Source organism: Symphodus melops, assembly GCF_947650265.1.
Source record: "Symphodus melops genome assembly, chromosome: 19".
Taxonomy (NCBI): domain Eukaryota; kingdom Metazoa; phylum Chordata; class Actinopteri; order Labriformes; family Labridae; genus Symphodus; species Symphodus melops.
Genome location: NC_136709.1, coordinates 5,091,146 through 5,105,567, shown reverse-complemented (window position 1 = coordinate 5,105,567; position 14,422 = coordinate 5,091,146). Strand labels below are relative to the sequence as shown.

Here is a 14,422-nt window from a genome sequence, read left to right as displayed (position 1 = left end):
ATAGTGCGCCTTTATTGTACCCATTTCGGTATTTGGCGCATGCTTAGTATAGAATCCGACACATCGGCACAGCCAGCATTCTGTCTGACCGTTTCCGACTTCACAGACACATTCTATGTTAGTGTATTTCTATGTGCGGCAAACCGGAGCTTTCATCGGGGTCAAACAGGCATCCGGACGTTTTCAGGAAGCAAAAGAGGGGAGGAGTTGGGTCAACATTTGTTGTTGTTGTCACCTGGGCTGAATCCAGATAGCTACCTGTCTGAAAGAGGGGTCGAGTCAACGTAGCGGCGGAGTATTTTCTCGGTATAGTTTTAAGTCTTGTCCCCAGCGGATGAATGGCAGTGAGAGCGGTGGCAGCGGGGGCCCCGGCGTCTTTGTCCCGGTTCAGGGGAGCGCTAGTGGCGGCTGTGCTCGGAGACTGTGTCGGTGGAGAGTTTGAAGGAGCTGAGGAGGTTCCCATGGAGAGCGTGCTGCAGCATCTGAACAGCCTGGATGACGAGACCAAAGGAAATGGTCAGTGAAAGCTCCAGATATGACTATAAAACCAACACACTGAAAGACCAGATGAGCCCACTGTGATGATGTGAGAGGGGATTTACATGCAGAATACTAATCTCCAATATTTAACCTACTTTACTTTCCTGCTGGGTGGGTTTAAAGCCTGACAAGTTTTAAACCACATGGTCAGATAAGGTGGTTACCAACCTTTAAGCTGTTAAAAACAGTATGTTTATTCTGACCCTAAATCACTGCAATATAATAGGAACTGTTGACATTGCACACTAAAAGACTCTACGTAAGGAAATGGAGCCAGATTATTTCGAATGGTCTTGAATTCCTATAACCAACATATAAGTGGAGGCCTCATGGTGCCAATTTATATTCAGTAGTTCAAAGTCTGTGCACAATCGCTTTACAAAGAGTTAATATTCAATGTTCATATTCCTGTGTGTGTAAGGTATCCTGGAGTACAGTGATGACACAGCTATGGCCCGCTGTGTGGTCCAGTCTCTACTCACTCGTACAGGCTTTGATGAGCAGGACATGGCTCGCAGGTAGGGCTGACACCGAGAGCTTCTTTGTACAGTTTAAGTGTAACTTGGCTGATATATTCTCCTAAAGGCTTATGAAATGCAGTGTAGTTAGAACTTAAACAACCCACAGATTAAAACCCTGATGTCTCACCACTCTAGGTTCGCCAAGGAGTACAGTGCATCCCCAGGTCGTGGTTATGGTTCTGGAGTGATCCAGGTGTTGAAGAAGCTGTCCTCCCCTCAGCTCAGTGATGTGTACCAGCCCGCCAGGGACCAATTTAATGGTCGAGGCTCCTTTGGGAACGGGGGTGCCATGAGGGCGGCCCCCTTCCCACTGGCTTTCCCTGACCTGGCTGATGTCAAAAAGGTGAGAGTGGCTTCAGATCCACTTCTCTTGCGTTGTTTCCCATTCATTTCTGTATTATTTTTTTAAATGCATCTCTGTAGCATGTATTGTCTCTTATATCGTTCAACCTAAGAGTAAAACTGTATAAAGTTTAAATTTCTTTTGCGGGGGAGGAGAGTTTAGTTTTAGGTCACACTGCATAATAAGTGTAAGTAGGAAATCAGGGATAGAGAGTGGGGAATGACATCTGGCAAAGGAGCCGCAGGTCGGACCTGAAGTCTCAATGTATGGAGGGGGGGGGGGGTGGGTGACATGACCACCTGGCCATCACAGGTATGGGGCACTAAAAAAAGTTAAAAGTATCGCTTGACCAAGTAATAGAAACTGGATTTTAGGCTTTTTTTTCTAAAATTCCATATGAATTTCACTTTTATCACTGCAGTCAAAAGTTTTGTCTGTATAGTTATTTTTCCTATGAGCCTCTTTTAGATATCTCTTGAGTAAAACAGGCTCAGTGAATTAAAACACATTACTAATGACTGATATGATCCTTTCTGTTATTTTTGTTTTCTCTCCAGTTTGCCCATCTTGGTGCCATGCTAACCCACTCCTGCTCTCTGGGCTACAATGGGGCTGTGCTTCAGGCGTTAGCTGTGCACCTATCCCTGCAGGGGGCGTTAGCCCTGCCTCAGCAGTTCATCAGCCGCCTAATCACAGAAATGGAGGAGGTGGAGGCCAACGAGGCAACACGCAACGATGCCAGAATGTGAGTACTTTAGCATCAAGCCTTCCACATTGCTGCTGTAGTAAAGATCTGATAAACTAAAATCTCTCTGCGTAGCTCAGAAATACAACTGGAAAATGAGAAATAAAGAGGAAAAGTATGTTTTTAACTTCCTTGTGTTGATCAATACAGTTGAAAAATTCTCTTTTTTTACTTTATAGTGCCACTACTTTGAAAAGCTCATGTGAGAAGTTTTTAGCTGGTATTGAAATAAATTTATTACGACCTACACAAGCATACTAGACTCTTAGCCACATGTCGCTGTTGGGTACAATACGTTCAAGTTATTTTATAAGCTTTCCACCTCTGCTGCGGGTTAGATGTCAGACGGGAAGAGCAACCACACACTGCAGAAACAGCTCCCTGCCAGAAATCCGTTGTGAGCTGCATGCAGGAATTTTGATATAAAGAAGATATAAATGTAGATATAAAGAAGGGTGAGATTCTTCTAGAAGAAGACATTACTGTCATGTTCCCAAAAGTAGCTTTTAAAATAAATAAATTGTAACAATAGCACAGTTCTTGGGTTTGGATCTCTCCTGTGTTCATTGTTCAGTTTCTTTCCTTCAAGTTGAGTTATAGTAATAGTATCCTCTTAAAAAGTAATTAACGCTGTTCAACAACTCATGAAACCATGAAATGAGTGATTCTCTGATTGTCTTTGTTGGGACTTCCAGGTCTGTGAGCCAAGCACCTTGGTTTGCTTCTGTTAACTTCCAGATGTTTGATGCCTAAAATGTGCCGTCTGTTTCATCTGTACAGTATTAAAAAAACATTTTCAGGAAACACTTAAAAACGTATCCATAGCTTTTGACAGAGATAATGAAATATGTCTGTTTTAGGCTGTGCTTGCATTGTTATTCTGAACGTCAACCTCACTTTAAGTGTTTTTTGTACAGCCTTAAAGAAGCAGAGAAGCCATTCTGCGAGCGCCTCCACAGGGTGAGAGACCTGATGGCAAAGAGCAAGGTCAGCATCGAGGAGGTCATTAATGAGCTCGGTCAGTATCTGGTTATTCAGACTTTTTTCCCCCCTTCCATCCGTCATTTTACTGCCCTGTTTGGGTTTTCTGACTTCTTCTCCAATCACTCAAAAGTGTCTGACTTTTTGTTTTCCAGGTAACGGCATAGCAGCTCTCCACTCAGTTCCGACTGCCATCTTCTGCGTCCTCCACTGCCTGGAGCCGAGGGAATGCCTTCCAGAGAACTACGGCGGTGTTGAGAGGACGATAGCGTACAGCCTGGCCCTGGGAGGGGACACAGACACCATAGCATGTATGGCAGGGGCCATCGCTGGGGCCCACTATGGCATCGAGGCTATTCCACAGTCATGGATAAAGTGCTGCGAGGGGGCAGAGGATGCAGACATTAATGCAAAACGACTTCACATGCTGTACCACCAGTCGTCACAGGGTGCAGGGAGCGGGGAGGGGGAACAGAGCGGGGAGGACTCATCCGAAAATCAGTCAAAGGCTTCTAACGGCACAGAAAAGAAAACTGAAGCCGACTGAGTTTGACAAAAGGACCCTTGAACACAAACCACATTACACACAGAAAACTCCCTCTGTTCAGACTTCCTGTTACCAGGGAACCTTTTGTCTAGAGCAATTCAACACAATGTTATGTTATTGGTCTAAACAGCTCTGAGGCTTTTCCTTTCTGTAAATGTATCATCATGTAGTAAAATAAAGCAAATCCACTTCTGTTAGAAAACAGACTATTGAAGCAGTAAACATCTGAGTGACAACAGACAGAGAAGAGTGATGACAGATACATTGTCCTATATTGTACATGCACAGTACATCACACACACACTAACACTGACTTCTCTCTTCCCTGCCCTTTCCCTTTCTTGTGTTGAACTATCATTTGTCATGTGAAAGTTGCACTATGAATTGGCCATGTGTTGTTTTATCCTTTTGGATAATTATTTAATAAACTTTTTTTTAAATCCACATTTTCTGTTTTAATCATTTTTTTAAATTTAAGAATCAAAAAATTAAACGGTTTAAAAACAAAGGAGGGTCATCACAGTTGAGATGTCCTACCTGTTTGGGAACCACTGACTTACACAAAACTCTTGATTAAAGTGAATGCTTGAAAATAATTCTGCATAATAAGAATGAACTATGATGACAGAAACCATGTTCAGTTTGTTTCCAGGTATTGTGTCAGGTATCATTGAGGAGCTCGGGTTTATGAGGTATCCTGCAGCCACTTTCAAGGGCGAACTCTAAATCTTTTGGCTTGAGTTTGTATTCCAGCCATGCTTTAGACAGTCTATGGACCATACACACTTAAGGTGGTGAAGTAAATCAAAAGTGCACCAATATCACGTTTTTTTCTCCATAAAATCACAATCTTTGTTTAATGTGTTGGCATGTTCACGTTTGTAAATCTGTTTTAAACACAAAGTAGAGACGGGCACATCATGTTGTGATTTTGGCACAGAGGGAACTGTTAATCAATAACAAATCAAACATATCCCAATTTAATCCAACATGCAAACACTCTGTATTTCCTTTGATACAGTCTCTTGAAGCACAGTTATTGAAGCAATATATTTCATTATTTTTCATTATTTTCTTGAACTGAAACTTGAACCTTTTTATTTGAAACAGCTGGTATTTCAAAGCTTCTTTTCACAAAGTTATGAGGACAGATCCCCTCGGCTTCAGATATGAGAAGAAGGCCTGAAGAGTTACTACAGTGTAACATGGAGTGCTTTACTCATTGTGATGTCAGTGAGTTTGTTGTTTGTTTTCTCCACTATATACAATATCTTATGTAGAGACAGAAAGTCCTGTCATTCTTCTTGTTCTTGTTCCCCTAAAATCAGAATGTCTTTCTATTCAAGGAGCAACATTCAAAGGTGTTCACCAAGTATATCATTTTCATTTGATCTTAAATCTTGAATGTACTGCAACATTTTTTGATTTCACAGATGAAAATGTCATTTCCTTTCACATGTGATCCCTGCAAAAAGCCTTATGTACAACCAAACTTATCAATGCTTATTGAAGCACTTCACAGGCAGATCATGGTTACCTGCACCCCTCTGCCACTGTCATAACTGTGTACCCTGTAATAGAAGAAATGGGAGTGAACTAAACCGAGGTGCAATTGAAAAGTAATACAACTGAAAGGTTTTTTTTATATTTCTACCTAAATCAAAGGTTTTTCTCTGCTGGGGCGACCTCTAAAAACAGCTGCAGGAACACAGTTAACTTTGTAAGCAGTCCTGGGCAGAGCTTGTAATGGATGAGTGGTACATATAATATAGCACCACTTAAGATAAACAAAGCTACATAGAGGTATTCAATCTGAGGGTCGTCTATGATAGGGGCCAGCACGAGGAATATTGCTGCAATGAGGACCAGTATGGGGAGTATAAGTGGCACCTATGGAGAGGAGAGAAGAAGACACACACACACACACACACACACACACACACACACACACACACACACACACACACACACACACACACACACACACACACACACACACACACACACACACACACACACACACACACACACACAGAGTGAGTAAAAAAGACAAATGTTTGATGATAGTGTTATGAGAGTGTATGTGTGTGTGACCGACCTTATATGGCCTCGGGAGCTCTGGCTTCTTAATCTTGAGATAGATAAGTCCCGACAGGGTGATGCCGTAGAAAAACCAAGCAGTGAAACTGAAATGTCAGGCAAATATAAACAGATTGTTCATTCTTCTTTACAACTAATACATTCAAAATAATTACATAAATAAATTCAAATAAAGCAGACTTTCAGCTTTCACCTGAAGAAGTTGACAATACTTTGAAAGTCTCCAGGGATCAGCACAATGAGAGATATGATGGTTGTGAAGATCAGAGCTGGAGATGGAGTCAGTCTGTGGACATGAGCCATAGCTAGAATATCTGGCTGCAAAAAAAACCAAGTATAGTTAAACATTGTCTTTTTTTTCAGCACCAGAGGTTGCTGCTAAGTTTCAATTAACAGAATCCCTCAATGTCTAACCAAAGTTATATCAAATCGTATCAAAATGTAGCTGCTGCTGTTTAAAGACATTAATTTGGTTTGTATGCATATTGTTTGTATAACTGACAGTATACCCCCTGTGTTTTCCTCCAACAAGCTTTTCAAGGCTGACCCTTCATCTGTTAATATGAACACCTGCCTTTTCTTTGGACCACCAGCTAGTCTTTGAAGAAACAATGTAATCATAAGGAGATTCTCACCATATGTCCTTCCCTGGCAGCAACGAAGCACACACGGCCACCGCTGAAGAACGTACCATTCAAGGAACCGAAAGCAGAAAGTGCTGCAGCCAATGACATAATCCAGCCCCATCTTCCTAACACCTTATTTCTGTGGAAAAATGTTGGTGTGCTCACAAATACTCCCACATTGTCATTTTCAATGTTTTTCAAAATCAACTTCCACATGGCTGTCTAATTAGTTTGTCCTTTCCTATTGAAAAGGTGTTTTACTGTCTTTTCACAGTCCAAAATAAGTATTTAATCTCCTACTACCTGCATGGTACAGCCTTTTGAATTACCCTTACTGTACTTCAGTTATTGATGTGATTTAAGGGTAACTTTACCAAATGAACAAATCAATTATCCCTACTCTCTCCGTCTGTTAACAAGTGTTTGGCATTTTGACTATCTATATAAAAAAGATGTTCAAATTGTTGTTGGCTGCTGACAGAGTTTTGTAAAGTCTGATTGTCGCAAAAAATGTCAGACTAGAAATTTAAAAATTAAGAAAAAATAAGTGGGAGTATGGAGTTAATCAGCTTAATATTTTCGCCATTGCTGCTAGCAGCTCAACTAATAACAGACCCAGATCAACTGTCCAAGGTCATGTTATTTGGTTGGTCATTTTAAAATAAAAAAGGGTGATATATCTGAAATAATGAAAAGTTGGACTGAATAACACTTCTGTTTCAGTGGACAACAAGGACAGTTAATGCAAACCCTTTGAAGGAGTCTTTTAATGCATAGTTTAAATTCAGCCAATTATGATAAATACAAATACTGTATGTGATGTCGAATGTTAAGCATCTCATTAAGCAAAGAAATAAATATCAGTCAAAATCCTAATGGCTTGTTTTGGACACATCTGAGACTTTAAGAAGAAAGTCATGATATCAGGAGTATAACTTCATGTTAGTGCAGGCACCCGAAGGCACCAGATGATTTGATTCTCTTCCACCTTTGTTCTCATAATACTACAACTTTATTGTATTGACAGATTCACTAAAAATCATTTTTCTTAGAATATTTCTTCGGATTGTGGGCATGCTATGTCACCCTTTGATGGGCATTTGGCTGGCTATAGGACACAGCGAGGGTGCACGTCAAAGACAGCATGATGAAGCTTTGTTGTTGGATCTGTTGGATTTAGAATCTAAATAATAAGCAGAATCTCTGTCGTCTCATCATTATTCACTTTATTTGACCACTAAATAGTAAGTTACAAAATGCTTTGCAGTTCATATTACTCCTAAGGGTGAGAGTATAGCTCACATGGTTAGTAATGATGACTCTATTTGTTCTCAAATCTTAAAAATGCAGTACTTGAAGATGTCGCATTACCCTTTACATATTACTGCAGAAGCAAATGTCCATTGTCAAATTGGATAATCTAATGTGTTTGATTCTTTGTGTTATATACATAAGATCCTGCTTAATTAGTAAGAAGGCTACTTGGATTTAGGTTTGCTGCTGCTTTTAAACCACACGCCCACACTACCCGTGTACCAAGGCTTGGATCTTTCTGCCCGAACCTGTGATGTTAACATCAGGTGTAGTCTTACCCCCAGGTCACTGCTACTGCAGTGGAAGACATGAGCTCTTTAGGCGTCATTACTGTCAGGTAGCTCACATTCACCATCAGATACAAACCAGTCACCAAGGAAATGGCTATCACAACTGCCCGGGGAAGATTAACCTGGAACAAAAAAGGCAGATCATTTATATATTCTCACCAGTATCTACTCACTTGCATCATGGATATTTGATAGAGTCACCCTTGTGTAACGGATTGAGACAGGAGTCAGGCCAGCTACAGGACAGTAAAATAAAGAAAAGTTGGACTGAATAACACAATCCTTACTTGAGCATGACAATGATTAATTCAATGTCCAACCATCTTCTAAATTTGTCTAACATATTAAAGATCTTTGAAGTAAATAATCAATTTATTTGAATGGTCCTGGTTTTTCATATCACAACACTCTCCTTAAAATGTGTTTTTGTTTATTATATGTGATTGTATATTATATCTGTACTGTATGTTTATAACAGTCACAAACATGATAGATAATCATAAAACATAAATAGATTATAGCAGTGATATTCTGCATACAAATGTTTTAGATCCCCCATCAATGTTAAAAACATTTATCTGAAGATAGGGTCACTTCTGACTTGCGGTAAATAGTATGTGCTATCTTGAAAAATGTTTAACCACTGTCAAAAATCATGGAAAACTTTATGTCACATTTATTATGAATTGTCTAAGTCCCACAACAAGGTGGTAATTATACCACAACATTGTAAAGCAAAGTATTTGTGTATTTACATTAGCATTGGAAAGATGTCTAAAATTAAATTTTGTGTAGTTTATTATTTCTTCAACTTCTAGCAAGTAGCTCATACTACCCGTTACAAATCACAGTCAACGTTTGAATGTAATCCCCTTTACTAAAGTACCTGGAAGATTCCGCTTGCATAGCATTGCAAAGAAGTTTTGTGTTAAAACCTTTTTATAATTGTTGATATATGTTTTTGTGATCTTTCAACTGCTGCTTGTTGATATAATTTTATGATCTACTATAGCTACAAACATGATAACAACATTGGCGGTGGAACACCTTTGTCAGATAGATAAGCGCTCACTTGCAGCAATTACAATTTTATCTTCTTTGGATCTTCTTTGTGTATGTTACTTTGCACTCCTCAGTTCAAGAATCACTTCAACATTTCATCTTCAGTTCAAAACTCATATACAGTCAATATAGTGATAGATTATTTACATTAAAAACCCAACATTTAGCAAAGAAATCACAATAGCTTTAATCCTCCCGGTTGGAGATTAACATGTCAGGCCATGAGAGGAAATACATTTTTCTGGCATAAAAATCTTTTGTAGACAAATGTGAAAAATCCAGCTTCTCACAGTCTCACCTCTGGTCTTTTGAGCTCCTCAGTGACATAGTTCAGGTTGTACCAGCCAGCATAAGACCATAGTCCTTGATAAAAAGCCATTCCTAAAGTGCTCAAAGAGTACTGAGTGCCTTTAAATGCATTTTCAACTTTTAAATTTTCCACAATGACATCATTGTTCTGTATGGTCTTCACTATGCCTCCAATTACAATAAATGTCAACGCTAGCACCTTGGCCACCAAGAAGACCACTTGGATTCTGATGGCGAGACGAACATTTAAGATGTTTACAAAGGCAACAACCAGAATAGCCACAGCTGCAGCACTCTTTACAACCATCTGAGGAGGAAGGCAATCTGTATAAAAAGGTGCAGTGACATACTCTGCAATGCTTATTGCAATAGCGGCAATGCTGAACGGTCTCACAACCAGGATGAAAGTGATTGCAGCAAAGAAAGCAGGACATGGACCATAGATCCTCAGTATGTAGATAAAGTCCCCACCAGATTCAGAAATGATTGTCCCAAGCTCAGTGTAACACAGGGCTGCAGTCATTACTACAACTCCTGCAAGAGCCCAGATCACCAGACTCGCACCAGGGCTTCCCACATAGCCCAGTACAAACTGTGGTGACATGAATATTCCAGATCCAATCATAGTTCCTGAAACAAGCGATACACCGCCAATCAACCCTATTTCCCGTTTGATTTTCAGGGCTTCAGGTTCTTTGTCTGCCATGGCAATGTTGATCAACCAGCGTAATGTGAAGGTACTGTTGTTTTTTACCCTGACAGTGGAAGCACCCAGGAATAGAAAAGATAAGGAAGATGATACAAATCTAGATACTGTAATAAAATATTTTTTGAAAAGTTACTGGCCAAGAGGCACTAAAGCTGCCCCATAAAAGACAAGATAAGATGATCCTTTATTCATCTCGCAAACGGAGGACTTTACAAAAGACGTTACATATTAACATATATTTACTTGTGATCTGTATATCCCTACTTTTTCTGAACATGAGCTCTCTTTTATGGACAGCAGTTTCTCTATTGTTCCATACTTCCATTGCTTTTAGATGTAACATTATAGAATCTTGATTATTTGTTTTGTTCAGTTCCTGATTGTTTGCCAAATGTAGTCAATATGCATTATCTGAGACACCACAGTCTTTACAGATACTGTAGATATAGATATATGTCAATCAAACAGCAATCACTGTATTTTGATCATTCATCGAAAGTAAACAGGGAAATTCTTACTTCTGGATGTTTCAGCTCTTCGGTTAAATAATTCAAAGTGTTCCAGCCGTCATAGGACCACAAGCCCTGATAGAAAGCAATTCCAATTGAGCTGACACCAGCATTTGTTCCCTCGAAAGAGTTATCAAAATTTTCATTGTGTCCCTGAATAAGCATCACAATACCTCCCAGTATGATCACCGCCATTGTCAGCACTTTGACAGCCATAGAAACCACCTGGATGATGGTGGCCAAGCGGACACTGAGACAGTTAACTATGGCCAGCACCAGGATACTCCCTGCAGCAACGCACTTCAACACCAGTGTTGGAGGAGCACAGCCATTGTAAAAGGGGGCCACCACATATTCTGCAAAGCTCAGAGCAATTCCTGTGGCACTGGCAGGTCTCATGACAACGACAAAGCTGAAGACAAAAGTGAAGGCCATCAATCTCCCAGATGTCCGCAGGATGTAGATGAACTCTGCTCCAGACTCTGGTATTACTGTTCCCAGTTCAGCATAGCAGAGCCCTCCAAACATGGCAATCATCCCACAGCAGGCCCATATAATAAGGCTGGCTCCAGGACTGCCTATAGTCATTAGAACATACTGGGGGGAGATGAAGATCCCGGATCCCATCATGGTTCCGGCGATGAATGAGACAGCTCCAACGATCCCCACTTCTCTCTTCAAGTTGAGTCCTTGTTTGTCACTCTCCATCGTCTGAGGCTATCTGCTTCTTTGAAGGAATTTGCAAAGGTAACTGGAGATGCACAGAGCTCACTATAGATTAACAATTAACTGTTGGGTAATGTTAGAGCCATGTCGTCAATAGGAAGCTAAATCTCCCTTCAACAGCTGCAAAACCAAGGTGTGTCAATGGGTGCTTGTTAACATTGCTCATCATGATGAGAAATGTCAAAAGAAAATATTTGTAGAGATGAGTTTGTTTCCAAATCAGTGGCAAGTATATATCCATGATTGGAAATCAATTTACTGAGTTTGTCGACAAAACAGTGAAGAACAGATTCTAAATGTTCATTGTTGCTTTCTGTGGCTGACAGTAAAACTCTTATATATTATTTTTTGGATCCTACTGCTAGTCTTTGATGTATCCACAGGGAAAAGACATATCACCTGAATAGATCCAATATCCTTTGTAAGTGTACTTGCGAAAAGAAAGTTCTGGTCCATTGGTGAATTACCACGAAGAGGCAGCAATTGTGGCAGCGTTTGGGTGGGATGGTTAGAACTCGTCTCCCAGCAAGTTGGTTCCCAGTTCAAATTGCTTTAGTTCTCCATGCATGTTTGTGTTCTCTCTAGGACCTCAAGAGAACCCAAGAAACCCAGAGACCCTTTGCACTGAGAGCTTCTATCTAATTAAACTGGTCACTTAAAATTGCTCCTTTGTGTAAATAGCTGTCTGTCCTCTATGTGTCAGTACTCCAAAGTGGTAACCTGTCCAGCACACGCCTTGCCTCTCACCCATTGTCAGCTAGGATCGGCTCATGTCCACCCCCAATAAATGAATCACTGATGGGAGTTTTCTTTTCTAGCACCCTGTTATAAATTTCCTCAGGCAGAACAGAACAGAAGAATAAAAACATTTCATGAACAAGTTGTACCTTTGCAAAGACTTTCTTGGGTTTGCTTAAAGTGAGTTATGATCTTATCACCTAATGATCGCGTGACCCCATAATCGTTCTTCTTTTATTATTAACCCCAGCAAAGACAACGTGTCCGACACAACATTGTTTGGCCTGAAACCAGTAAACCTTGCACCTAGTTAACCATTTAAGGACAGATCTTAGTTGAACCTCTGAGAAAAAATAAGGTTCATTGATCTGGTTTGTTGTTATTGTTGCATCAATAGTAGGTGCCTTGACAACGGCTTTGTAACCACCATGTTCGGTTTACAGTGGCAGTAAAATGTACCACTCAGCCCTGATACCTATTTTTTGTACACTTCCTCTTAAGGACATTGAACAAAATGGGATTTTTTAGTTGCAGACACAAGAAGCTATGAGTGAGTTGATACTTCCAAATGATCCTTCAAATGTTTGAAATCCATTCAAAGGACTAGTAATGTTAAAGTAGAGGATAAACCATGATTTGATCAATCCTGTGTAGAGAAGCAGCCAATTGGCGATAAATGATGTATTGAGAATGGGACATCTGGTATGATGAAACCATCTTAACATCATTTTTTGTTTCCATCGTTTCACAAGTTTGGTTGTCAATGCTGAATGCTTCTTTTGATTTTTTTTCTGATTATACATTTTTATTTTTCTTTGCATTTCTCCATAACAAAGCTAATCTTAAACATTGGTTGATCACTTCAAAACAAAATATATACCTTTCACCCTTTTAAAAATATTTTTGGTCCATCTTAATGCTTAACTGGACATTAGCAAGTAACAGTGAATTATTGGGAGGAGAGAGGGGAGTCTCCCCCTTACTGTTTGCCATTGTATGACCAATAGCCTGCTTTATAACATGTTGATAGTAGTTTTAAAAGTTTGAACAGTAATCAAATTATCTTTCCTGTTTGAGTGTTGTGATGATTTGAATTGTTATCTGATTGCTATAAACATGAATCCTTTCCGCTCAACATCCCTGCCTTTGAACTCTGAAAATGTATTACTTTATTGTTTTAGTATGGTGGCCCAGTGGACAATGTCATGGCCAGCGTTACTTATATGTCTTCTTGGTTACTCAATAACTCTTTTGGTGCAATAACACTTTCGACTGAATCCCCACATGCCCTTTTACCTACCTCTGGACGTTTCAGCTCTTCTGTGACATAATTGAGGTTGTTCCAGCCATCATAGGACCAGAGTCCCTGGTAGAAAGCAATACCAATTGGATTGATGCCAACATTGGTGTTTTCAAACGAGTCTTCGAAGGTGCCAGTGTGACCTCTGATAAGCATCACCACACCTCCCACTATGATGACAGCCAGGGACAGAACCTTGGCCACCAGAAAAAACACTTGGAGTGACATGGAAAGGCGTACATTGAGACAGTTGACCATGGCTAGCACCAAAATTGCAGCAGCAGCCACACACTTTACAATGAGTACTGGAGGTGGGCAGTCTGGATAGAAAGGGGCCACGACATACTGAGCAAAACCCAGTGCCACGCTAGCAACACCGGCAGGTCTCACAAATAGGACGGAGCTGAAGATCAACATAAAGGCGATGACTGGACCAGAAGTCCTGAGGATGTAGATATACTCCCCCCCAGACTCTCTAATGGCCGTGCCCAGCTCAGCGTAGCAGAAGGAAATCATTATCACCAGTAAACCACAGGCTGCCCAAACCACAAGGCTGGCTCCGGGGCTGCCGATGGTGTACAGCACAGTCTGCGGGGTCATGAAGATCCCAGATCCAATCATCGTTCCTGCAATGAGGGAAACCGCTCCCATGAGCCCCACTTCCCTCTTCAGGCTGAGCTTCTGCTTCTCGTCCTCCATAATCACAGCAGATACAGAGTGTTTGCTGTCAAACACCTTTTCCAGCAGAGAAAACAATACAATTCTGCGGCCAAAGTCACTCTGTAGCAACCCAAGGAGTTAATAATTATGTGGTTGGCTCACATAAGACAGTTTTTATAAGCCCGTTTTACCATGTCCCTTATCTTTTTAGAAGGATTGGGAAACCATAAGGGTTAGCCGTATCACACTGGCTCTGTTACTTTAAAAGAAGTTCAGAGGTGCAGTCCACCTGAGTAAGCTGGACCTCACAGATCCTCTCACTCTCCTCTCCTGCTTTAGCATCTTTGTTATTCTGTGTTGTAAGTCTGTATGTGACAATGTGTGGTATTCATGGAGACTTCA

At 40.5% G+C, this 14,422-nt stretch overlaps 2 protein-coding genes across 4 annotated transcripts; one reads left to right on the top strand and one right to left on the bottom strand.

Annotated features, from left to right (window-relative positions):
• The first annotated feature begins 98 nt into the window (after positions 1–98).
• On the top strand, positions 99–4,114 carry adprs (ADP-ribosylserine hydrolase). Its single transcript, XM_079369434.1, has 6 exons — positions 99–516; positions 962–1,058; positions 1,197–1,404; positions 1,962–2,149; positions 3,067–3,167; positions 3,286–4,114. The coding sequence occupies exons 1-6, from the start codon at positions 339–341 to the stop codon at positions 3,675–3,677; spliced, it is 1,164 nt and encodes a 387-aa protein (XP_079225560.1). The 5' UTR covers positions 99–338; the 3' UTR covers positions 3,678–4,114.
• A 486-nt stretch (positions 4,115–4,600) lies between these two features.
• LOC306840262 (b(0,+)-type amino acid transporter 1) lies at positions 4,601–14,087 on the bottom strand (the record flags this gene model as incomplete). Of its 3 annotated transcripts, none has more annotated exons than XM_079369433.1 (6): positions 4,601–5,567; positions 5,776–5,863; positions 5,971–6,095; positions 6,413–6,542; positions 7,996–8,129; positions 13,361–14,087. In XM_079369433.1, the coding sequence occupies 6 exons, from the start codon at positions 14,057–14,059 to the stop codon at positions 5,337–5,339; spliced, it is 1,407 nt and encodes a 468-aa protein (XP_079225559.1). In that variant the 3' UTR covers positions 4,601–5,336. The 3 variants fall into 3 exon arrangements, with proteins under 3 accessions (XP_079225559.1, XP_079225558.1, XP_079225557.1); XM_079369432.1 differs by lacking the exon at positions 13,361–14,087 and adding an exon at positions 10,606–11,174; XM_079369431.1 differs by lacking the exon at positions 13,361–14,087 and adding an exon at positions 9,368–10,084.
• Positions 14,088–14,422: the final 335 nt, after the last annotated feature.